The 26,161-nt window shown below is 42.5% G+C and overlaps 2 protein-coding genes across 7 annotated transcripts in view; one reads left to right on the top strand and one right to left on the bottom strand.

The window, feature by feature from the left end:
* LOC133545481 (caspase-8-like) overlaps positions 1 to 26,161 on the top strand; it is a 64,394-nt gene that overhangs the window by 20,117 nt on the left and 18,116 nt on the right. For all 6 annotated transcript variants that reach the window (XM_061891135.1, XM_061891127.1, XM_061891174.1 and 3 more), the window contains one exon: positions 14,486 to 14,719. The gene's annotated coding sequence lies outside the window, so the exon portion shown is untranslated. The remainder of the gene's footprint in view (positions 1 to 14,485; positions 14,720 to 26,161) is intronic.
* Positions 470 to 21,671, bottom strand: LOC133545527 (granulocyte-macrophage colony-stimulating factor receptor subunit alpha-like). Its single transcript, XM_061891187.1, has 7 exons — positions 21,277 to 21,671; positions 14,740 to 14,786; positions 14,519 to 14,673; positions 10,136 to 10,311; positions 1,208 to 1,341; positions 1,001 to 1,145; positions 470 to 837 (listed from the first exon to the last, which is right to left on the bottom strand). The coding sequence occupies exons 1-7, from the start codon at positions 21,335 to 21,337 to the stop codon at positions 485 to 487; spliced, it is 1,071 nt and encodes a 356-aa protein (XP_061747171.1). The 5' UTR covers positions 21,338 to 21,671; the 3' UTR covers positions 470 to 484.

Below are 26,161 nucleotides of genomic sequence, written 5' to 3'. Positions count from 1 at the left end.
ATATATTATATGTTTATATACATGTATGTAGGCATGTATATAAATATTATATATGTATATATGTACAAATGTATGTATATATATATTTATGTATGTGTATATATGTATATTTGTGTATATATGTACGTTTATACATACATATATAGGTGTATATACATATACATATATATATATATATATATGTATATGTATATATATATGTATATGTATGTATATACGTATGTGTATGTATGTATATATATATATATATATATATATATATATATATATATATATATATATATATATATATATATATATGATGTGCTTTAAAGTACTTTGATGACATTCTGGCAATAATGTGTCCAATTGGAGTTTATTTTAGGTTCATTTAAATTATGCAAACGAGTAATCGCGATTCATCCAGATTTAAAGTGTGATTAATCTGATTGTCACAAGAATATTATATAATATGTAACACAATGTGTCCACACTGTTTATTTTGTTACACACTTATAACATAGGTCCTAGTTTGGATGGTGAGAAGAGGTGCCAGTAACGAGATAGGGCTAAAGCAGACGTGTGTGTGTGTGACAAAAACACACACACTAAAGTTCGCTTTCGTCTGACTTTCTGTACTTTTATTAGGTGACTCCTGAGTACCACTGGTGCTACAGTTTGAGAATCCCTGCTGTATAAATAAGACGAGGCATAACAAAGAATAATTGAGAAGCTCTAAGAGAGAGAGTACCTCTGATGACGAAAAAACCATCAGCAAAGCCAGGAGGATCATGGGTATCCCGAGTGCGATGAGCACAATCACCATAACGTTGAACTTTTCCAATGACTGCTCGATCGCTGAAAAGAAAGATTCTTATAGTGAGCGCCTGAAACCCTGATAACAATCAAGTCTCTGTTTGGTTTTTTATTCCAACACCCAAACCAGGCTGATCAAGGGCTGATAAGAGAAAACGGGATACTGTAAGTAACTTTATCTAGGAATCTTATCCGTATCACTTACTGACTGTGTTACTCCAGCGGCTCCATTGCGGCGATCCGGGACAATCCGAGACTGTCTTGGCCCTGACTCTCGCCGCGTAGGTGGCAGAAGGATCCACATTCGGGAGAGTGTAGGACAGCCGGCCTCTCAGGTTTTTTGGCATCTCCTGTTGGAAGATTCCCCGATGAACCGGTGTTCGGTAGTCCGATACCCGCATGCGTACTTCACCTCGTCGCCCAAATCCAGTTGGTACTCGAAACAGGAGGGTTGGCTCGTCACCCGACTGTGGGGCAACCCCCAGCTCACCACCAGGCCGTCATCGTTGACCGAAGCTGAGATGTTCCCGGGCGGGGGCAAGACCTCTGTGGCCAAATAGTATACAATAGTAACCTGGTACCATGACAAGGTGGTCCTTTTGCTCAGAAATATCAGGTTTTTGGGGCTACGTCCATGCCTGTGCAGTTTTAGACTGACAGTTTCAATGCTTAGTCTTTTCATATTTAGCTGAAAAAAGGAGGATTCGGTTGGTTTTCTGACATGGACTTCTTTCTTCAGCATTGTCCACACGTTTAAGTCAGGGCTTTGGGAAGACCATTCTAAAACTGTCTGCTTTAGCCATTCCTTTACCACTTTTGAGGTGTGTTTAGGGTCATTGTCATGTTGGAACACCCAACTGTGCCCAAGACCCAACCTGTCCTGAGGAATTTTTCATTGTCCCATTTACTCTCTGTAAAGCACCAGTTCCATTGGGAGCAAAAAAAGGCCCAGAGCATAATACTACCACCACCATGTTTGACAGTAGGAATGCTGTTCCTGGGATTAAAGGCCTCGCCTTTTCTCCTGCTGGGTATTGTGACCAAACAGCTCCATTTTAGTTTTTTCTGACCACAGAACTTTCCTCCAGAAGGTCTTATCTTCGTCAATGTGATGTTAGATGAAACAAAAAAGGAGCTGTTTTGCCACAATACCTCCAAATTCTTCAGGACAAGCTAAAATCATCAGCCCGGAGGTTGGGTCTTGGGCTCAGTTGGGTGTTCCAACACCCAACTGCCAGCAAAAAAAGGCCCAGAGCATAATACTACCACCACCATGCTTGACAGTAGGAATGCTGTTCCTGGGATTAAAGGCCTCACCTTTTCTCCTGCTGGGTATTGTGGCCAAACAGCTCCATTTTTGTTTTTTTCTGACCACAGAACTTTCCTCCAGAAGGTCTTATCTTCGTCAATGTGATGTCAGATGAAACAAAAAAGGAGCTGTTTTGCCACAATACCTCCAAATTCTTCAGGACAAGCTAAAATCATCAGCCCGGAGGTTGGGTCTTGGGCTCAGTTGGGTGTTCCAACACCCAACTGCCAGCAAAAAAAAGGCCCAGAGCATAATACCACCACCACCATGCTTGACAGTAGGAATGCTGTTCCTGGGATTAAAGGCCTCACCTTTTCTCCTGCTGGGTATTGTGGCCAAACAGCTGCATTTTTGTTTTTTCTGACCACAGAACTTTCCTCCAGAAGGTCTTATCTTCGTCCATTTGATGTCAGATGAAACAAAAATGGAGATGTTTTGCCACAATACCTCCAAATTCTTCAGGACAAGCTAAAATCATCAGCCCGGAGGTTGGGTCTTGGGCTCAGTTGGGTGTTCCAACACCCAACTGCCAGCAAAAAAAGGCCCAGAGCATAATACTACCACCACCATGCTTGACAGTAGGAATGCTGTTCCTGGGATTAAAGGCCTCGCCTTTTCTCCTGCTGGGTATTGTGGCCAAACAGCTAAATTTTTGTTTTTTTCTGACCACAGAACTTTCCTCCAGAAGGTCTTATCTTCGTCAATGTGATGTTAGATGAAACATAAATTGAGTCGTTTTGCCACAATACCTCCAAATTCTTCAGGACAAGCTAAAATCATCAGCCTGGGCATTGAGTCTTGGGCTCAGTTGGGTGTTCCAACACCCAACTGCCAGCAAAAAAAGGCCCAGAGCATAATACCACCACCATGCTTGACAGTAGGTATGCTGTTCCTGGGATTAAAGGCCTCACCTTTTCTCCTGCTGGGTATTGTGGCCAAACAGCTCCATTTTTGTTTTTTTCTGACCACAGAACTTTCCTCCAGAAGGTCTTATCTTCGTCCATTTGATGTCAGATGAAACAAAAATGGAGCTGTTCAGCCACAATACCTCCAAATTCTTCAGGACAAGCTAAAATCATCAACCCGGAGGTTGGGTCTTGGGCTCAGTTGGGTGTTCCAACACCCAACTGCCAGCAAAAAAAAGGCCCAGAGCATAATACTACCACCACCATGCTTGACAGTAGGGATGCTGTTCCTGGGATTAAAGGCCTCACCTTTTCTCCTGCTGGGTATTGTGGCCAAACAGCTGCATTTTTGTTTTTTTCTGACCACAGAACTTTCCTCCAGAAGGTCTTATCTTTGTCCATTTGATGTTAGATGAAACAAAAATGGAGCTGTTCAGCTACAATACCTCCAAATTCTTAAGGACAAGCTAAAATCATCAGCCCGGAGGTTGGGTCTTGGGCTCAGTTGGGTGTTCCAACACCCAACTGCCAGCAAAAAAAAGGCCCAGAGCATAATACTACCACCACCATGCTTGACAGTAGGTATGCTGTTCCTGGGATTAAAGGCCTCGCCTTTTCTCCTGCTGGGTATTGTGGCCAAACAGCTCCATTTTAGTTTTTTCTGACCACAGAACTTTCCTCCAGAAGGTCTTATCTTTGTCCATTTGATGTTAGATGAAACAAAAATGGAGCTGTTCAGCTACAATACCTCCAAATTCTTCAGGACAAGCTAAAATCATCAGCCCGGAGGTTGGGTTTTGAGCTCAGTTGGGTGTTCCAACACCCTACTGCCAGCAAAAAAAGGCCCAGAGCATAATACCATCACCACCATGCTTGACAGTAGGAATGCTGTTCCTGGGATTAAAGGCCTCACCTTTTCTCCTGCTGGGTATTGTGGTCAAACAGCTCCATTTTTGTTTTTTCTGACCACAGAACTTTCCTCCAGAAGGTCTTATCTTTGTCCATTTGATGTTAGATGAAACAAAAATGGAGCTGTTCAGCTACAATACCTCCAAATTCTTAAGGACAAGCTAAAATCATCAGCCTGTGCATTGGGTCTTGGGCTCAGTTGGGTGTTCCAACACCCAACTGCCAGCAAAAAAAAGGCCCAGAGCATAATACCACCACCACCATGCTTGACAGTAGGGATGCTGTTCCTGGGATTGAAGGCCTCGCCTTTTCTCCTGCTGGGTATTGTGGCCAAACAGCTCAATTTTAGTTTTTTCTGACCACAGAACTTTCCTCCAGAAGGTCTTATCTTCGTCAATGTGGTGTCAGATGAAACATAAATTGAGTCGTTTTGCCACAATACCTCCAAATTCTTCAGGACAAGCTAAAATCATCAGCCCGGAGGTTGGGTCTTGGGCTCAGTTGGGTGTTCCAACACCCAACTGCCAGCAAAAAAAAGGCCCAGAGCATAATACCACCACCACCATGCTTGACAGTAGGGATGCTGTTCCTGGGATTAAAGGCCACGCCTTTTCTCCTGCTGGGTATTGTGGCCAAACAGCTCAATTTTTGTTTTTTCTGACCACAGAACTTTCCTCCAGAAGGTCTTATCTTCGTCCATTTGATGTCAGATGAAACAAAAATGGAGCTGTTCAGCTACAATACCTCCAAATTCTTCAGGACAAGCTAAAATCATCAGCCTGGAGGTTGGGTCTTGGGCTCAGTTGGGTGTTCCAACACCCAACTGCCAGCAAAAAAAGGCCCAGAGCATAATACCACCACCACCATGCTTGACAGTAGGGATGCTGTTCCTGGGATTAAAGGCCTCACCTTTTCTCCTGCTTGGTATTGTGGTCAAACAGCTGCATTTTTGTTTTTTTCTGACCACAGAACTTTCCTCCAGAAGGTCTTATCTTTGTCCATGTGGTGTCAGATGAAACAAAAATTGAGTCGTTTTGCCACAATACCTCCAAATTCTTCAGGACAAGCTAAAATCATCAGCCCGGAGGTTGGGTCTTGGGCTCAGTTGGGTGTTCCAACACCCAACTGCCAGCAAAAAAAAGGCCCAGAGCATAATACTACCACCACCATGCTTGACAGTAGGTATGCTGTTCCTGGGATTAAAGGCCTCGCCTTTTCTCCTGCTGGGTATTGTGGCCAAACAGCTCCATTTTAGTTTTTTCTGACCACAGAACTTTCCTCCAGAAGGTCTTATCTTTGTCCATTTGATGTTAGATGAAACAAAAATGGAGCTGTTCAGCTACAATACCTCCAAATTCTTCAGGACAAGCTAAAATCATCAGCCCGGAGGTTGGGTTTTGAGCTCAGTTGGGTGTTCCAACACCCTACTGCCAGCAAAAAAAGGCCCAGAGCATAATACCATCACCACCATGCTTGACAGTAGGAATGCTGTTCCTGGGATTAAAGGCCTCACCTTTTCTCCTGCTGGGTATTGTGGTCAAACAGCTCCATTTTTGTTTTTTCTGACCACAGAACTTTCCTCCAGAAGGTCTTATCTTCGTCCATTCGATGTTAGATGAAACAAAAATGGAGCTGTTCAGCTACAATACCTCCAAATTCTTCAGGACAAGCAAAAATCATCAGCCCGGAGGTTGGGTCTTGGGCTCAGTTGGGTGTTCCAACACCCAACTGCCAGCAAAAAAAGGCCCAGAGCATAATACCACCACCACCATGCTTGACAGTAGGGATGCTGTTCCTGGGATTAAAGGCCTCACCTTTTCTCCTGCTGGGTATTGTGGCCAAACAGCTCCATTTTAGTTTTTTCTGACCACAGAACTTTCCTCCAGAAGGTCTTATCTTTGTCCATTTGATGTCAGATGAAACAAAAATGGAGCTGTTCAGCTACAATACCTCCAAATTCTTCAGGACAAGCTAAAATCATCAGCCCGGAGGTTGGGTCTTGGGCTCAGTTGGGTGTTCCAATACCCAACTGCCAGCAAAAAAAAGGCCCAGAGCATAATACCACCACCACCATGCTTGACAGTAGGAATGCTGTTCCTGGGATTAAAGGCCTCACCTTTTCTCCTGCTGGGTATTGTGGCCAAACAGCTCCATTTTTGTTTTTTCTGACCACAGAACTTTCCTCCAGCAGGTCTTATCTTCGTCAATGTGATGTCAGATGAAACATAAATTGAGTCGTTTTGCCACAATACCTCCAAATTCTTCAGGACAAGCTAAAATCATCAGCCTGGGCATTGGGTCTTGGGCTCAGTTGGGTGTTCCAACACCCAACTGCCAGCAAAAAAAGGCCCAGAGCATAATACTACCACCACCATGCTTGACAGTAGGGATGCTGTTCCTGGGATTAAAGGCCTCACCTTTTCTCCTGCTGGGTATTGTGGCCAAACAGCTCCATTTTAGTTTTTTCTGACCACAGAACTTTCCTCCAGAAGGTCTTATCTTCGTCAATGTGATGTCAGATGAAACATAAATTGAGTCATTTTGCCACAATACCTCCAAATTCTTCAGGACAAGCTAAAATCATCAGCCCGGAGGTTGGGTCTTGGGCTCAGTTGGGTGTTCCAACACCCAACTGCCAGCAAAAAAAGGCCCAGAGCATAATACCACCACCACCATGCTTGACAGTAGGAATGCTGTTCCTGGGATTGAAGGCCTCACCTTTTCTCCTGCTGGGTATTGTGGCCAAACAGCTGCATTTTTGTTTTTTTCTGACCACAGAACTTTCCTCCAGAAGGTCTTATCTTTGTCCATTTGATGTCAGATGAAACATAAATTGAGTCGTTTTGCCACAATACCTCCAAATTCTTCAGGACAAGCTAAAATCATCAGCCCGGAGGTTGGGTCTTGGGCACAGTTGGGTGTTCCAACAGGACAATGACCCCCAAACACACCTCAAAAGTGGTAAAGGAATGGCTAAATCGGGCTAGTATTAAGGTTTTGGAATGGCCATGACTTAAATGTGTGGACAATGCTGAAGAAACCAACAAATTTAGCTGAACTGCACCAATTTCGTCAAGAGGAGTGGTCAAAAAAAATCAACCAGAAGCTTGTGGATGGCTACCAAATGGGCCTTATTGCGGTGAAACTTGCCAAAGGACATTGCTAACATTTCCAGTAGACCCATAATAAATTCACAATAAATTCTACTTCATAGGCCAGATGGGAATATCCTCAGGGTGGCATTTTCTAAGGGGTGCCTAAAGGATGGGGGTGGGGGGGCTAGGATAAGCAGGAAATAGTCAGAAGCAAACAGGGTACTCCAAAGAATCACTTCGATAAACATTTAAACACAGTGTTACTATTCAAAATTATTGCGTATACTCTGCCTCTTTTTAATGAATACATAGGCCAATTGCGCTACTGTATTTTAATGTCAGTCCTTACGGTGGTACTTGGAAGGTGTTTTTTGAGGTGGTCTGGATAATACATAATGGATATGCTTTGTAAATTTTGCATACATTTTGCTTCACAACTAACTGCAAGATTCTGGAGGCGTTCCAATCGCCCCAAACTCTCCAAAAGCATCATCATTTATCTTTTAAAATTGTACAATCTTTAAATAAACACTATATTTCCAATAGTATTTGGCCACCTGCCTTGACTCACATACGGACTGGACGTGCCATCCCAGTCCTAACCCATAGGGGGTTCAATTTGATGCGGGTCCACCTTTTGCAGCTATGACAGCTTCAACTGTCCTGGGAAGGCTGTCCACAAGGTTGCGGAGTGTGTTTATAAGGAATTTTCCACCGTTCTTCCAAAAAAAAAAACGCATCGGTCTCCGTTCTAATTCATCCCAAAGGTGTTCTGTCGGGTTCGGGTCAGGACTCTGTGCAGGCCAGTCAAGTTCATCCTTGGCCCATGGCAAAGGACTCCTGTGGAGTCTTTTGCCATGGGCCAAGGACCCTAATAATAATAGAACGCACCAGTTTCAATAGGGTCCTTGGCCCATGGCAAAAGACTCGGACCCTAATAATAATAAAACGCACCAGTTTCAATAGGGTCCTTGGCCCATGGCAAAGGACTCGGACCCTAATAATAATAAAACGCACCAGTTTCAATAGGGTCCTTGGTCCATGGCAAAGGACTCGGACCCTAATAATAATAAAACGCACCAGTTTCAATAGGGTCCTTGGCCCATGGCAAAAGACTCGGACCCTAATAATAATAAAACGCACCAGTTTCAATAGGGTCCTTGGCCCATGGCAAAGGACTCGGACCCTAATAATAATAAAACGCACCAGTTTCAATAGGGTCCTTGGTCCATGGCAAAGGACTCGGACCCTAATAATAATAAAACGCACCAGTTTCAATAGGGTCCTTGGCCCATGGCAAAGGACTCGGACCCTAATAATAATAAAACGCACCAGTTTCAATAGGGTCCTTGGCCCATGGCAAAGGACTCGGACCCTAATAATAATAAAACGCACCAGTTTCAATAGGGTCCTTGGCCCATGGCAAAGGACTCGGACCCTAATAATAATAAAACGCACCAGTTTCAATAGGGTCCTTGGCCCATGGCAAAGGACTCGGACCCTAATAATAATAAAACGCACCAGTTTCAATAGGGTCCTTGGCCCATGGCAAAGGACTCGGACCCTAATAATAATAAAACGCACCAGTTTCAATAGGGTCCTTGGCCCATGGCAAAGGACTCGGACCCTAATAATAATAGAACGCACCAGTTTCAATAGGGTCCTTGGCCCATGGCAAAGGACTCGGACCCTAATAATAATAAAACGCACCAGTTTCAATAGGGTCCTTGGCCCATGGCAAAGGACTCGGACCCTAATAATAATAGAACGCACCAGTTTCAATAGGGTCCTTGGCCCATGGCAAAGGACTCGGACCCTAATAATAATAAAACGCACCAGTTTCAATAGGGTCCTTGGCCCATGGCAAAGGACTCGGACCCTAATAATAATAGAACGCACCAGTTTCAATAGGGTCCTTGGCCCATGGCAAAGGACTCGGACCCTAATAATAATAAAACGCACCAGTTTCAATAGGGTCCTTGGCCCATGGCAAAGGACTCGGACCCTAATAATAATAAAACGCACCAGTTTCAATAGGGTCCTTGGCCCATGGCAAAGGACTCGGACCCTAATAATAATAGAACGCACCAGTTTCAATAGGGTCCTTGGCCCATGGCAAAGGACTCGGACCCTAATAATAATAAAACGCACCAGTTTCAATAGGGTCCTTGGCCCATGGCAAAGGACTCGGACCCTAATAATAATAGAACGCACCAGTTTCAATAGGGTCCTTGGCCCATGGCAAAGGACTCGGACCCTAATAATAATAAAACGCACCAGTTTCAATAGGGTCCTTGGCCCATGGCAAAGGACTCGGACCCTAATAATAATAGAACGCACCAGTTTCAATAGGGTCCTTGGCCCATGGCAAAGGACTCGGACCCTAATAATAATAAAACACACCAGTTTCAATAGGGTCCTTGGCCCATGGCAAAGGACTCCTGTGGAGTCTTTTGCCATGGGCCTGCGGACCCTAATAATAATCAAACGCACCAGTTTCAATAGGGTCCGCAGGTCCATGGCAAAGGACTCCTGTGGAGTCTTTTGCCATGGGCCAAGGACCCTAATAATAATAAAACGCACCAGTTTCAATAGGGTCCTTGGCCCATGGCAAAGGACTCGGACCCTAATAATAATAAAACGCACCAGTTTCAATAGGGTCCTTGGCCCATGGCAAAGGACTCGGACCCTAATAATAATAAAACGCACCAGTTTCAATAGGGTCCTTGGCCCATGGCAAAGGACTCGGACCCTAATAATAATAAAACGCACCAGTTTCAATAGGGTCCTTGGCCCATGGCAAAGGACTCGGACCCTAATAATAATAAAACGCACCAGTTTCAATAGGGTCCTTGGCCCATGGCAAAGGACTCGGACCCTAATAATAATAAAACGCACCAGTTTCAATAGGGTCCTTGGCCCATGGCAAAGGACTCGGACCCTAATAATAATAAAACGCACCAGTTTCAATAGGGTCCTTGGCCCATGGCAAAGGACCTGCGGACCCTAATAATAATAAAAAACACACCAGTTTCAATAGGGTCCTTGGCCCATGGCAAAGGACTCCTGTGGAGTCCTTTGTCAATGCCTCAGTCTAGAGTGCGTGTCTTGCGTCCCGTTACCTATCATTTCAATGTCGTACGCGTAGCCGTAGACCGCCCAGGTTTGTAGCAGGGACACGTTGAAATGCAAGACCACCTGTAGCGTCTCGTGCTCCTTCAGAACCGCCGACGTCCCTCCGAGAGGCTCGTCGGACACCAGCTGACGGGGGAGGACTGTGTTGGGGTAATCGCAAACGCTGCATGGAGAGAAAAACTCGTTTAGGCAGGAGACGTTGCTACAACGCCGATTATACGTACATGTCCTTTAAATGTTGACTTTGAAACAACGCGGCAAAATGCAAATCCTTTTCAAGCCATATTCAGTTGAATATGCTACAAAGACAACATATTTGATGTTCAAACTGATAAACAACAGACATCAATCTCTAAAGGATATCACCACATGGGCTCAGGAACACTTCAGAAAACCACTTTCACTAAATACAGTTGTTCGCTAAATCTGTAAGTGCAAGTTAAAGCTCTACTATGCAAAGCGAAAGCCTTTTATCAAGAACATCCAGAAACGCCGCCGGCTTCTCTGGGCCCGAGATTATCTAAGATGGACTGATGCAAAGTGGAAAAGTGTTTTGTGGTCTGACGAGTCCACATTTCACCAAAAACATCCAGAAATTGCCAACAATACTCCATTTACATGTGGTGACCTGAAAATTAAACAAATTTGAGTGATATTGTTATAAGTGCCAACGCAGACGGGCTATTTTAGTGGTGCATTGATAGCAGTGACGAACTCAAACTTGCTGAAAGTAAATTCTAGATTATAATTCAGGCATTTCTCACCCCACCGCCCCACATGTGGGGCGCGCAGTGTTGGGAGATCAACTTGGGCGATGCGATTTGAATGTGCTCATAGATTGGTCTCTCCACAGCTTTGGAGTAAAATGTCAAAATACCTACTCTGTCTGGGATTCGTTTAAAATCAGCTTATGTGTCATCAAAAGAACTTGTGGGGCGGTATAGCTCGGTTGGTAGAGCGACCGTGCCAGCAACTTGAGGGTTGCAGGTTCAATTCCCGCTTCCTTTATCCTAGTCACTGCCGTTGTGTCCTTGGGCAAGACACTTTACCCATGTGCTCCCAGTGCCACCCACACTGGTTTAAATGTAACTTCGATATTGGGTTTCACTATGTAAAGCGCTTTGAGTCACTAGAGAAAAGCGCTATATAAATATTATTCACTTCACTTCACCCGCAAGTAGACAAATGTGGCCATGGACCAACAGGCTGGGCCACTTTCACATCCCCGAGACGGCAAAAAAGACACACAAAGACTGTTGTTCCGGCAACATTATTTAACCCTTGGAGAAGATTGTGATTGATTCTTCATCTAAACGGAATAATATGAGCGTCCCGTCAGTCGGCATCCCAGCAAGAGTGGGAAATATTAGAATACATTTCTATTATGCTTTAACCTAGTAATGCCGTGAATGTTGCACAGTTAAGAGAGTGGCCGTGCGCAACCCGAGGGTCCCTGGTTCAATCCCCACCTAGTCACGTCCTTGCTCCTGATGGGTGCTGGTTAGCGCCTTGCATGGCAGCTCCCTCCATCAGTGTGTGAATGGGTAAATGTGGAAGTAGTGTCAAAGCGCTTTGAGTACCTTGAAGGTAGAAAAGCGCTATACAAGTACAACCCATTTACCATTTACTGTTGTCGACGCAAGGTTGAAAAGCCAGCATGTGTGATGGTATGGGGGTGCATTAGTGCCCAAGGCATGGGTAACTTACACATCTGTGAAGGCACCATTAATGCTGAAAGGTACATACCAACTGCCGTTACTGACAGTGGTTTTCCGAAGTGTTCCTGAGCCCATGTGGTGATATCCTTTACACATATTCGATCACTCATGGGATACTGCATCAAAAGGCGACAATAGTGTGTAAAGGATACCACCACACAGGCTCAGGAATACTTCAGAAAACCACTGTCAGTAATGACAGTTGGTGGCTACATCTGTAAGTGCAAATTAAAACTCAACTATGCAAGGAAGAAAGCCATTTATCAACAACACCCAGACACGCTGCCAGCTTGGCTGAGCCTGAGCTCATCTAAGATGGCCTGATGCAAAGTGGGAAAGTGTTCTGTGGTCTGACGAGTCCACATTTCAAATTGTTTATGGAAACCGTGGACGTCGTGTCTTCCGGACCAAAGAGGAAAAGAACCATCTGGACTGTTCCAGGCACAAAGTTGAAAAGCCAGCATCTGTGCTGTATGGGGGTGTATTAGTGCCCAAAGGCCTGGGTCACTTACACATTTTTGAAGGCACCATTAATGCTGAAAGGTACATACAGGTTTTGGAACTACATATCCTGCCATCCAAGCGCCGTCTTTTCAATGGACGCTGTCAGGTTCAAACACCGATGACATCTAGAATCAAACAGAGACAGAATTAAATTTGGACTCAGATTCTGAGGAGACACATGGCCACCGTACTGTCCGTACAATCCTGCACCACGCTCTGCTCCAAAACCGTACTCATCCTTCTTTATTCCTCAGGGAAGTGGCTCGTGGCCAGCTTCGGTCCCCGAACAGTTCAAAGAAAGTTCCATACAATTGTTCAAAGGGAGTCCCATAAAATAGATCAAAGAATGAGTTCGTAAAAAATACTTCAAAAAAAGTTCCTGTGGAAGTTGGGCAGATTCTGCCATCTGTCCGCTTGGAAGTCTAGTGACGTTTTACGAGCATTCTTCTTGGAAGGTTTCAGCCTTCACAATGTAATTCAAAGCTTTATTTGATAATTTATACACAATTTCTCTGACAGACGCCCCTGCTTATTTCACCAAGACAAAAATAGGACTTGGCGAAGCAATTTGAGCGTATCACTGCTAGTAGAATGAATAACACCAACCAAGGAGGTTAAACTAATATCTAAACGTTGGATTTATATAAATGAAAATACGGAAAAGCTGCTGATGGTGTGCTTGACGGAAATCTTGTCGAAGAACGACTGCACGAATTAACGACATAAATCATCAAAAATAGGACTTGGCGAAGCAATTTTAGCGTATCACTGCTAGTAGAATGAGTAACGCCAACCAAGGAGGTTGAAATAATATCCAAACGGCCAACATTAATCCATGGAAATATGGAGAAGCTGCTGATGGTGTGTTTGACAAAAAATGTAAAAGACCTACAGCACAAATTGACGACATAAATCATCAAAAATATGACTTGGCGAAGCAATTTGAGCGTATCACTGCTAGTAGAATGAGTAACACCAACCAAGGACGTTGAAATAATATCTAAACGGCCGACATTAATCCATGGAAATATGGAGAAGCTGCTGATGGTGTGTTTGACAAAAAATATAGAAGACTTACTGCACAAATTAAAGACATAAATCATCAAAAATATGACTTGGCAAAGCAATTTGAGCGTATCACTGCTAGTAGAATGAGTAACACCAACCAAGGACGTTGAAATAATATCCAAACGGCCGACATTAATCCATGGAAATATGGAGAAGCTGCTGATGGCGTGTTTGACAAAAAATGTAAAAGACCTACAGCACAAATTAACGACATAAATCATCAAAAATATGACTTGGCGAAGGAGGTTAAAATAATATCCAAACGCCGGATTTATATCCATAAAAATATGGAGAATCTGCTGATGGTGTGTTTGACGGAAATCCTGTCGAACAACTGCACGAATAAACGACATAAATCATCAAAAATAGGACTTGGCGAAGCAATTTGAGCGTATCACTGCTAGTAGAATGAGTAACACCAACCAAGGAGGTTAAAATAATATCCAAACGTCGGATTTATATCAATGAAAATATGGAAAAGCTGCTGATGCAGTGCTTGACGGAAATCCTGTCGAAGAACGACTGCACGAATTAACGATATAAATCATAAAAAATAGGACTTGGCGAAGCAATTTGAGCGCATCACTGCTAGTAGAATGAATAACACCAACCAAGGAGGTTTAAATAATACCCAAATGGGGGACATTTCATCATAAAAATATGGAGAAGCTGCTGATGGTGTGTTTGACGGAATTCCAAAAAGAACTACTGCACGAATGGGGACTTCTCCACACTATATTGTTAATTCGTGCAGTCGTTTTTCTCCACTTTTTCGTCAAACACACCATCAGCAGCTTCTCCATATTTTTATGGAGAAGCTGAATTATTATTTGGAACAAAAAAACAAAGTTTATGAGTTTGAACATCAAATATGTTGTCTTTGTAGTGCATTCAACTGAAAATGGGTTGAAAATGAATCATTGTATTGCGTTTATATTTACATCAAACACAATTTCCCGACTCATATGGAAACAGGGTTTGTATTTGTGTCGCTCGCCGTCAGAACCTAATTGAACAAGTTCTCTATGTCTTTGTTTTCGTGTCTAGTGGCAGGTGGGGTGCAGCCGAGCGAGAACACACCTGATGTAAACATGGAGCCGAGTCCCCGGCTGCAGGGCGAGGAAGGACCAGGAGCAGTTGAGTACGTTAGTCACGTAAAGGCGGCAGCTGAAGTTCTCGTTGTCCGGAATATCCAGCTTCTCATACCCTGGCCCTGAGGAACTCAGCACTTGGAGCTGCAACAGACGGGTGGGTGACATCCAGCATTCTTTGTTCGGAAAGGTGAAATATGTGTCTCTTACATCATCAATGGATTGTTCCTCCTGGCACACCTCCTGATTGGTGGCCCCTGTTGAGTAATGACACTTATTAGGTTACGTTACCAACTACATTCAAACCAGGGGCCTTCAATAGGCAAAATTAACCCCATCAAAACAATTAGAAATATATATTTAGTCAAACTGGAGAAGTCCCCATTCGTGCAGTAGTTATTTTTGGAATTCCGTCAAACACACCATCAGCAGCTTCTCCATATTTTTATGGATAAATGTCCGCCGTTTGGGTATTATTTCAACGTCCTTGGTTGGCGTTACTCATTCTACTAGCAGTGATACGCACAAATTGCTTTGCCAAGTCCTATTTTTGGTGATTTATGTCGTTAATTCGTGCAGTGGTTCTTCGACAGGATTTCTGTCAAACACACCATCAGCAGATTCTCCATATTTTTATGGATATAAATCCGGCGTTTGGATATTATTTTAACCTCCTTGGTTGGTGTTACTCATTCTACTAGCAGTGATACACACAAATTGCTTCGCCAAGTCCTATTTTTGATGATTTATGTCATTAATTTGTGCAGTAGGTCTTCTACATTTTTTGTCAAACACACCATCAGCAGCTTCTCCATATTTCCATGGATTAATGTCGGCCGTTTGGATATTATTTTAACGTCCTTGGTTGGCGTTACTCATTCTGCTAGCAGTGATACGCTCAAATTGCTTCGCCAAGTCCTATTTTTGATGATTTATGTGGTTAATTTGTGCAGTAGGTCTTCTACATTTTTTTGTCAAACACACCATCAGCAGCGTCTCCATATTTTCATGTATAAATGTCCACCGTTTAGATATTATTTCAACGTCCTTGGTTGGCGTTACTCATTCTACTAGCAGTGATACGCTCAAATTGCTTCGCCAAGTCCTATTTTTGATGATTTATATCGTTAATTTGTGCGGTATTCTTTTACATTTCTTTGTCAAACACACCATCAGCAGCTTCTCCATATTTTCACGGATAAATGTCCGCCGCTTAGATATTATTTAAACGTCCTTTACTAGCGTTACTCATTCCACTAGCAGTGATACGCTCAAATTGCTTCGCCAAGTCCTATTTTTGATGATTTATGTCGTTAATTTGTGCAGTAGGTCTTCTACATTTTTTTGTCAAACACACCATCAGCAGCTTCTCCATATTTTTATGGATAAATGTACGCTGTTTAGATATTATGTTAACGTCTTTGGTTGGCGTTACTCATTCTACTAGCAGTGATACGCACAAATTGCTTCGCCGAGTCCTATTTTTGATGATTTATATCGTTAATTCGTGCAGTGGTTCTTCTACCGGATTTCCGTCAAGCACACCATCAGCAGCTTCTCCACATTTTTATGGATAAATGTACGCTGTTAAGATATTATTTTAATGTCCTTGGTTAGCGTTACTCATTCTACTAGCAGTGACACGCTCAAATTGCTTCGCCAAGTCCTATTTTTGATGATTTATGTCGTTAATTTGTGCAGTAGGTCTTCTACATTTTTTTGTCAAACACACCATCAGCAGCTTCTCCATATTTCCATGGATTAATGTCGGCCGTTTGGATATTATTTTAACGTCCTTGGTTGGCGTTACTCATTCTACTAGCAGTGATACGCTCAAATTGCTTCGCCAAGTCCTATTTTTGATGATTTATATTGTTAATTTGTGCAGTCGTTTTTCTTCATTTTTTCGTCAAACACACCATCAGCAACTTCTCCATATTTTTATGGATAAATGTACGCTGTTTAGATATTATGTTAACCTCCTTGGTTGGCGTTACTCATTCTACTAGCAGTGATACGCTCAAATTGCTTCGCCGAGTCCTATTTTTGATGATTTATATCGTTAATTCGTGCAGTGGTTCTTCTACAGGATTTCCGTCAAGCACACCATCAGCAGCTTCTCCATATTTTTATGGAGAAATGTACGCTGTTAAGATATTATTTTAATGTCCTTGGTGGGCGTTACTCATTCTACTAGCAGTGATACACACAAATTGCTTCGCCAAGCCCTATTTTTGATGATTTATGTCGTTAATTTGTGCAGTAGGTCTTCTACATTTTTTGTCAAACACACCATCAGCAGCTTCTCCATATTTCCATGGATTAATGTCGGCCGTTTGGATATTATTTCAACCTCCTTGGTTGGCGTTACTCATTCTACTAGCAGTGATACGCTCAAATTGCTTCGCCAAGTCCTATTTTTGATGATTTATATTGTTAATTCGTGCAGTCGTTTTTCTTCATTTTTTCGTCAAACACACCATCAGCAACTTCTCCATATTTTTATGGATAAATGTACGCTGTTTAGATATTATGTTAACGTCTTTGGTCGGCGTTACTCATTCTACTAGCAGTGATACGCACAAATTGCTTCGCCGAGTCCTATTTTTGATGATTTATATCGTTAATTCGTGCAGTGGTTCTTCTACCGGATTTCCGTCAAGCACACCATCAGCAGCTTCTCCATATTTTTATGGAGAAATGTACGCTGTTAAGATATTATTTTAATGTCCTTGGTTGGCGTTACTCATTCTACTAGCAGTTATACGCTCAAATTGCTTCGCCGAGTCCTATTTTTGATGATTTATATCGTTAATTCGTGCAGTGGTTCTTCTACAGGATTTCCGTCAAGCACACCATCAGCAGCTTCTCCATATTTTTATGGAGAAATGTACGCTGTTAAGATATTATTTTAATGTCCTTGGTTGGCGTTACTCATTCTACTAGCAGTGATACGCACAAATTGCTTCGCCAAGCCCTATTTTTGATGATTTATGTCGTTAATTTGTGCAGTAGGTCTTCTACATTTTTTGTCAAACACACCATCAGCAGCTTCTCCATATTTCCATGGATTAATGTCGGCCGTTTGGATATTATTTCAACCTCCTTGGTTGGCGTTACTCATTCTACTAGCAGTGATACGCTCAAATTGCTTCGCCAAGTCCTATTTTTGATGATTTATATTGTTAATTCGTGCAGTCGTTTTTCTTCATTTTTTCGTCAAACACACCATCAGCAACTTCTCCATATTTTTATGGATAAATGTACGCTGTTTAGATATTATGTTAACGTCTTTGGTCGGCGTTACTCATTCTACTAGCAGTGATACGCACAAATTGCTTCGCCGAGTCCTATTTTTGATGATTTATATCGTTAATTCGTGCAGTGGTTCTTCTACCGGATTTCCGTCAAGCACACCATCAGCAGCTTCTCCATATTTTTATGGAGAAATGTACGCTGTTAAGATATTATTTTAATGTCCTTGGTTGGCGTTACTCATTCTACTAGCAGTTATACGCTCAAATTGCTTCGCCAAGTCCTATTTTTGATGATTTATGTCGTTAATTTGTGCAGTAGGTCTTCTACATTTTTTTGTCAAACACACCATCAGCAGCGTCTCCATATTTTCATGTTTAAATGTCCACCGTTTAGATATTATTTCAACGTCCTTGGTTGGCGTTACTCATTCTACTAGCAGTGATACGCTCAAATTGCTTCGCCAAGTCCTATTTTTGATGATTTGTATCGTTAATTTGTGCGGTATTCTTTTACATTTCTTTGTCAAACACACCATCAGCAGCTTCTCCATATTTTCACGGATAAATGTCCGCCGCTTAGATATTATTTAAACGTCCTTTATTAGCGTTACTCATTCCACTAGCAGTGATACGCACAAATTGCTGTGCAAGGTCCTATTTTTGATGATATATATTGTTAATACGTGCAGTCGTTTTTCTTAATTTTTTCGTCAAACACACCATCAGCAGCTTCTCCTTACTTTGATGGATAAATGTCCAATGTTTAGATATTATTTTAACGTCTTTGGTTGGTGTTACTCATTCTACTAGCAGTTATACGCACAAATTGCTTCGCCAAGCCCTATTTTTGATGATTTATGTCGTTAATTTGTGCAGTAGGTCTTCTACATTTTTTGTCAAACACACCATCAGCAGCTTCTCCATATTTCCATAGATTAATGTCGGCCGTTTGGATATTATTTTAACGTCCTTGGTTGGCGTTACTCATTCTACTAGCAGTGATACGCTCAAATTGCTTCGCCAAGTCCTATTTTTGATGATTTATATCGTTAATTTGTGCGGTATTCTTTTACATTTCTTTGTCAAGCACACCATCAGCAGCTTCTCCATATTTTCACGGATAAATGTCCGCCGCTTAGATATTATTTAAACGTCCTTTACTAGCGTTACTCATTCCACTAGCAGTGATACGCTCAAATTGCTTCGCCAAGTCCTATTTTTGATGATTTGTATCGTTAATTTGTGCGGTATTCTTTTACATTTCTTTGTCAAACACACCATCAGCAGCTTCTCCATATTTTCACGGATAAATGTCCGCCGCTTAGATATTATTTAAACGTCCTTTACTAGCGTTACTCATTCCACTAGCAGTGATACGCTCAAATTGCTTCGCCAAGTCCTATTTTTGATGATTTATGTCGTTAATTTGTGCAGTAGGTCTTCTACATTTTTTTGTCAAACACACCATCAGCAACTTCTCCATATTTTTATGGATAAATGTACGCTGTTTAGATATTATGTTAACGTCTTTGGTTGGCGTTACTCATTCTACTAGCAGTGATACGCACAAATTGCTTCGCCGAGTCCTATTTTTGATGATTTATATCGTTAATTCGTGCAGTGGTTCTTCAACAGGATTTCCGTCAAGCACACCATCAGCAGCTTCTCCATATTTTTATGGAGAAATGTACGCTGTTAAGATATTATTTTAATGTCCTTGTTTGGCGTTACTCATTCTACTAGCAGTTATACGCACAAATTGCTTCGCCAAGCCCTATATTTGATGATTTATGTCATTAATTTGTGCAGTAGGTCTTCTACATTTTTTGTCAAACACACCATCAGCAGCTTCTCCATATTTCCATGGATTAATGTCGGCCGTTTGGATATTATTTTAACGTCCTTGGTTGGCGTTACTCATTCTACTAGCAGTTATACGCTCAAATTGCTTCGCCAAGTCCTATTTTTGATGATTTATGTCGTTAATTTGTGCAGTAGGTCTTCTACATTTTTTTGTCAAACACACCATCAACAGCTTCTCCATATTTTCATGTATAAATGTCCACCGTTTAGATATTATTTCAACGTCCTTGGTTGGCGTTACTCATTCTACTAGCAGTGATACGCTCAAATTGCTTCGCCAAGTCCTATTTTTGATGATTTGTATCGTTAATTTGTGCGGTATTCTTTTACATTTCTTTGTCAAACACACCATCAGCAGCTTCTCCATATTTTCACGGATAAATGTCCGCCACTTAGATATTATTTAAACGTCCTTTACTAGCGTTACTCATTCCACTAGCAGTGATACGCTCAAGTTACTTCGCCAAGTCCTATTTTTGATGATTTATGTCGTTAATTCGTGCAGTGGTTCTTCCGCAGAATTTCCGTCAAGCACAGCATCAGCAGCTTTTCCATATTTTCATGGATATAAATCCGCCGTTTAGATATTATTTTATCGTCCTTGGTGGGCGTTACTCATTCTACTAGCAGTGATACGCTCAAATTGCTTCGCCAAGTCCTATTTTTGTCGATTTATGTCGTTAATTTAATGAATATTGTTGGTTGGAAAACCAAGTTATATAAGTAAATCTCTAGCTGTAAGCTAATACTCGCTCGTAAGACCAGCTGTTTTGGGCTGGATCTTATCAGGGTTTATGGTGACTATAAGAATGGGTACTTTTCTGTCACCGACCAAAACCAGGTCTTATCGGTCACGTGAAATTCAACCATCTCTTTGTACTGTTGCAATTTTCAATGCCAACCAAGAAAACTATGGCATCTATTAAACAAGACAAGAAGCAAGGAAATAAACAGAGACATAATTAAATTTTGCTCAATTTGAGGAGAAACGTGTCACCCACGCTCTAACGAAAAAGGTTCACGTCTCCTCTTCTATTTGGATATTCCCTTTTTACATAAAAACAGGAATGGGGAGTATGTCAACAGCAATTGTTTGCCGTCACATTAACAGAAAAGAAAAAGATGGCTTGGACTGGTCCTGGATCGAGCTTGGGCAGGTTTTTGGATTAAAATAGATAACCCGTCCCGTCCACACATTAAAATAAAGCCAGTAATGCAATTTTTTTTGTGGTCCCCTTTACTTAGTATTGAAATAATTTCGGTACCGGTACCAAAATATTGGTACCGGGACAACACTACTGCCGTCGAATGTCTTGGATTTGCAACTGTAATTGCAAGTAATTTAAAGATAAATAAAGAATAATAAAACAAGATCTAACAACTGGGCAGCGGTTATCGTTTTAAATGTTGTTATTTAAGATAAGATTTTATCGATTAACACACATAAAATTACTGAAAATATGGAAGTAGAATTGTCTCACGTCAAATATGTTGTCTTTGTAGCATATTCAACTGAATATGGCTTGAAAAGGATTGGCAAATCATTCTATTCCGTTTATATTTACATCTAATTTCCCAACTCATATGGAAACGGGGTTTATACACACCAGGTATGTGTGAGACCTACCGCTCCGATAAGCCCGCAGAAGCAGAAGACCGTAACAAAATACCAGACGGAGCAGCTTCATATCCAATCTGGGGAAGACGGACAAAGACCGCGATCAGATGTCGGGGACAAGTTTGGAGTTGTTGGCCAACTATTTCCTGTTATCTCAAACTTCCCCTTTGTGAGAGAAGCCGGTAAACATCTCCACCGAGGTTTCAATTCCACGTCAAGGCTCCCGTGCCGTACTTGCAGTTTGTCCCTTCTTGTGGCGCTGCCCCTCGAGTCGGCGTCCTTCGCGAGCCGCTGTCACCTCGTCGTGTTTTGCGCTTCTGCCTGAAGGCGAAGCGAGACGTTTCTGGACGGGAAAGAAGAAGTAGGACGTCACACAGGAAACCACCCGTTTCTGGTGTCGAGCAGGGACTTGTGAGAAGTTATTGATTGCACTTTTGTACAGTCAGGGCCAGTGGCGTAGTGAAAAAGGCAAGACTTCCGTAATGTTGGGAGGTCAACTTGGGCGATGCGATTTGAAGGTGTTGTTCATAGATTGGTCTCTCCAAAGCTTTGGAGTAAAATGTCAAAATACCTACTCTGTCTGGGATTCGTTTAAAATCAGCTTATGTGTCATCAAAAGAACTTGTGGGGCGGTATAGCTCGGTTGGTAGAGTGGCCGTGCCAGCAACTTAAGGGTTGCAGGTTCGATTCCCGCTTCCGCCATCCTAGTCACTGCCGTTGTGTCCTTGGGCAAGACACTTTACCCACCTGCTCCCAGTGGCACCCAGACTGGTTTAAATGTAACTTAGATGTTGGGTTTCACTATGTAAAGCGCTTTGAGTCACTAGAGAAAAGCGCTATATAAATATAATTCACTTCACTTGGGGGTGACCAGCAGCTTAAATTCCCAGCAAGAGGAACATCTGGTCCAAACGCAACAAAGGCCATTCTAAAACCTTCATGCTAGCCTGATTTAGCCATTCCTATACCACTTTTGACCTATGTCTGGGGGTCTTTGTCCTGTTGCGCCCAAGACCCAACCTCCGGGCTGATGATTTTAGCTTGTCCTGAAGAATTTGGAGGTAATCCTCCTTTTTCATTGTCCCATTTACTCTCTGTAAGGCACCAAAACAGACCCATAGGATTATACTACCCCCCACCATGCTTGACGGTAGGTATGGTGTTCCTGGGATTAAAGGCCTGACCGGTTCTCACCCCCAAATCCTCCACACGACACCGCCGCTCCATACAAGCTAACCTCCTCCAACCTCCACGGACAAAGCTCCCAGTCTTTGGAACGCTCTCCCTGACTACCTGAGGGCACCTCAGACTGTGGATGCTTTTAAAACAGGCTTAAAAAAACATCTTTTAAAAAAAAAAAAGCATTTTTATAGACATGCATGCTGCTTCTAGCTATTGTGCTGTTTCTAGTTTTCGATTTTATTATTATTTGAGTACCTTGAAGGTAGAAAAGCGCTATACAAGTACAACCCATTTATCATTTATTATTTATTTATTTATTATTACTATTTATTTATTTTTTTACACGGTGGCACTTTGAGGTTGTTTGCTCAACTTTTTTTACAAATAAAATCCGTTATTATTATTATTTGTATTATTCTCCTCCAAACATATTGCTGGGTATTATGGCCAAACAGCTCCATTTTTGTTTCATTTGACCACAGGACTATCCTCCAGAAGGTCTTATCTTTGTCCATGTGATGTCAGATGAAACAAAAATTTTGATTTTTAGCTACAATACATGATAACGTTGCTTGGATGGCAGGATACGATGTTCCAAAACCTGAATGTACCTTTCAGCATTAATGGTGCCTTCAAAAATGTGTAAGTGACCCAGGCCTTTGGGCACTAATACACCCCCATACAGCACAGATGCTGGCTTTTCAACTTTTGCGCCTGGAACTATCCGGATGGTTCTTTTCCTCTTTGGTCCGGAAGACACGACGTCCACGGTTTCCATAAACAATTTGAAATGTGCACTCGTCAGACCACAGAACACTTTCCCACTTTGGATCAGTCCATCTTAGATGAGCTCGGGCTCAATCAAGCTGGCAGCGTGTCTGGGTGTTGTTGATAAAATGGCTTTCTTCTTTGCATAGTAGAGTTTTAATTTGCACTTACAGATGTAGCCACCAACTGTCATTACTGACAGTGGTTTTCTGAAGTGTTCCTGAGCCCGTGTGGTGATATCCTTTACACACTGTCGCCTTTTGATGCAGTATCCCATGAGTGATTGAACATGTGTAAAGGATATCACCACATGGCTCAGGAACATTTCGGAAAACCACTGTCAGTAACGACAGTTGGTTGCTACATCTGTGGGTGCAAGTTAAAACTCTACTATGCAAAGAAGAAGGCCATTTATCAACAACACCCAGAAACGCTGCCAGCTTCGCCGAGCCCGAGCTCATCTAAGATGGACCGATGCAAAGTGGGAAAGTTTTCTGCGCTGGGCTCTTCCCTCTTCGCTCGCCGCTACTGAGGGAATCCTTGTTAGTTTCTTTAACTCCGCTTAGTGATATGCTTAAGTTCAGCGGGTGGCCTCGTCTGATCTGAGGTCGTACTCGAATGGGGGTTAGGAAGGGTGGCTTCCCGAGGGAACCTTTTGATGATATTGCGGACCGTAGATGGTGAAATCCCTAAATTCCTTGCGATAGCACGTTGGGAAATGTTGTTCTTAAACAATTTGCTCACGCATTTGCTCACAAAATGTTAACCCTCGCCCCGTCCTGCATTTCACGCAGGCTGCTTTTGTACCCAATCACGGCACCCGCCTGTTCCCCAATTAGCCTGTCCACCTGTGGGATGTTCCACATAATCTCCCGTCTTTTTTGCAACCCGTGCCAGCTTTTTTTAAACACGCGGCAGGCATCAAATTCCAAATGAGCTAATACTTGCAGAAAATGCCGTTGTGAACGACCTTTTCCGTCGTCGCTCGGGTTCAATGGACCACCCAGGAAGGACATGCTTTTGAGCAGGTTTGACTTCTTTATTTTGCAATAAATCTGTCTGCAGCTCCGATGAATTTTCAGCTCCTTCCTCCACTGCTCGCTCACGGTCCGCTCTTTCAGCCGCGGTCGTCCTCGTCCTCGTCTATGGCTCCCTGTTCCTCTCGCTTCTCCTGCGCTGCTGCGAGCTCTCCAACTCCTTCTGCGATTTCTCCTCCTTCTCCCCTTTTATACAGCGTGAGGAGATGAGTTAATTTGTGTGCTGGTGTGCGAGCCACGCACCTGATCTTGCTCGTAGCGTCGCTCCCGGCACGCCCCGCCTCTCTGTTCCGCCGCATTCTCCGCCTCCTTGCCGCCATCTTGGGCAGGGCTACAGCGTGGCCTGCCCCGCCGTCGGCCCACAAATGTTTTCCAGTTCTAACATTAAATATCAAGTTCTTTGCAGTCTATTCAACTGAATATAAGTTGAAAAGGATTGCAAATTATCGTATTTTGTTTTTATTTACCAATTAAACAACATGACAACTTCACTGGTTTTGTATGTTTTTGTACGTACGTACTGTATTTCTTCTTAGCTCCATGTCGTTTCTTGCCTCCGCAAAACTAAAGCAACAACGTAGCATGAACTGAAACCGAAACTTCAAAACTTTTGATAAATAAATGCACATAAACTTATGCAGTGCTAAAATTAATGCGATCTAACTAAATTAATAAACAATTAAAGCTGCAAGCAGCGATGGACGGGATCGACTTTTGTTGGTGTTTCCTGCCTTTACCCATTCAACATATCTTTACCTGCACATTACCTACCGTCCCTGCATCCTGGGGTCACACTGGTGCTTCTTTCTGTCACCCATACACGCTGGTGCTTCCTGCCATCACCCAGACAACATCTCTTTACCTGCACATTACCTACCTTCTCTGTATCCTGGAGTCAAACTGGTGCCTCCTTCTTTCACCCAGTCAACATATCTTTACCCGCACATTACCTACCTTCTCTGCGTTGTGTGGTCACGCTGGTGCTTCCTGCTTTTAAGCGGCCATCTTGAGACGGCAGCAGCGCAGCGGTTCTTTGAAGGCTCGTAAAATCAAAACCGTAGCAGTTAGAAAAACTCTTTCCTCAACTTTTAATCAGAAGGATTCAATCTTTCCCCTGTGTTAGTTTGAAGCCGACACAACAAACGCGCTCAGAGGAGATAACGTTTGAAAGAAGGTGACGGGTTTTTACAAAACTTTAGTTTTGAAGGGGTGATTGCCAACTTCCTGTTGAGTTTTACTGAAGGATGTAAATGAAGGAAATGTAGGTCTAAGTGAGACCTACATAGAGGGTTTTGTTTCATGTCTCTATGACATTCCTAACGGAAATTACAAGCAGTTTTGTCAGCGTTTTCTTCCCAAGAGCAGTTTTGTCTGTGTTTTATTCCTAGGGGGCGCTAGAACGCAATTTTGAGTTTTGGGATTTGTTTTTGTTTTTATTAGATCGCAATTTTCACCAGTCCTGATGTTTGTGTCCTGTTTGGTGAGTTTTGAAACATTTTAAGGGAGTCAAATTACAGCTCAAAGAGGCAAAAATGACATTTTTTAGGAAACTTTTGTTTTGAAGGGTTTTTTGCCAACTTCTTGTTGATTTTTGCTGAAGGACGTCAATGAATGAAATGTAGGTCTAAGTGAGACCCACATACAGGTCTTCGTTTCATGTCTCTAAGACATTCCTACAGGAAATTACAAGCAGTTTTGTCAGTGTTTTCTTCCCAACAGCAGTTTTGTCTGTTTTATTCCTAGGGGGCGCTAGAGCTCAATTTAGAGTTTTTTTTTTTTTTATTAGATCGCAATTTTCATCAGTCCTGATGTGTGTGTCCTGTTTGGTGAGTTTTGAAGCATTTTAAGGGAGTCAAATTACAGCTCAAAGAGGCAAAAATTTAATTTTTTAGGAAACTTTTGTTTTG

Source organism: Nerophis ophidion, linkage group LG02 (assembly GCF_033978795.1).
Source record: "Nerophis ophidion isolate RoL-2023_Sa linkage group LG02, RoL_Noph_v1.0, whole genome shotgun sequence".
NCBI lineage: Eukaryota > Metazoa > Chordata > Actinopteri > Syngnathiformes > Syngnathidae > Nerophis > Nerophis ophidion.
Note: the sequence above shows the minus strand (reverse complement) of the source record. Positions and strands in the feature narration are given on the sequence as shown.

What these genes read in the sequence shown, in the direction of transcription:
- LOC133545527 (XM_061891187.1), bottom strand. Translation starts at nt 21,337, where the DNA reads ATGAAGCTGCTCCGTCTGGTATTTTGTTACGGTCTTCTGCTTCTGCGG. An exon ending in CGGCTCCATGTTTACATCAG is followed by an intron (nt 10,312 to 14,518) that starts GTGTGTTCTCGC and finishes CTCTCCATGCAG; the next exon opens with CGTTTGCGATTACCCCAACA. An exon ending in GTACGACATTGAAATGATAG is followed by an intron (nt 1,342 to 10,135) that starts GTAACGGGACGC and finishes ATTTGGCCACAG; the next exon opens with AGGTCTTGCCCCCGCCCGGG.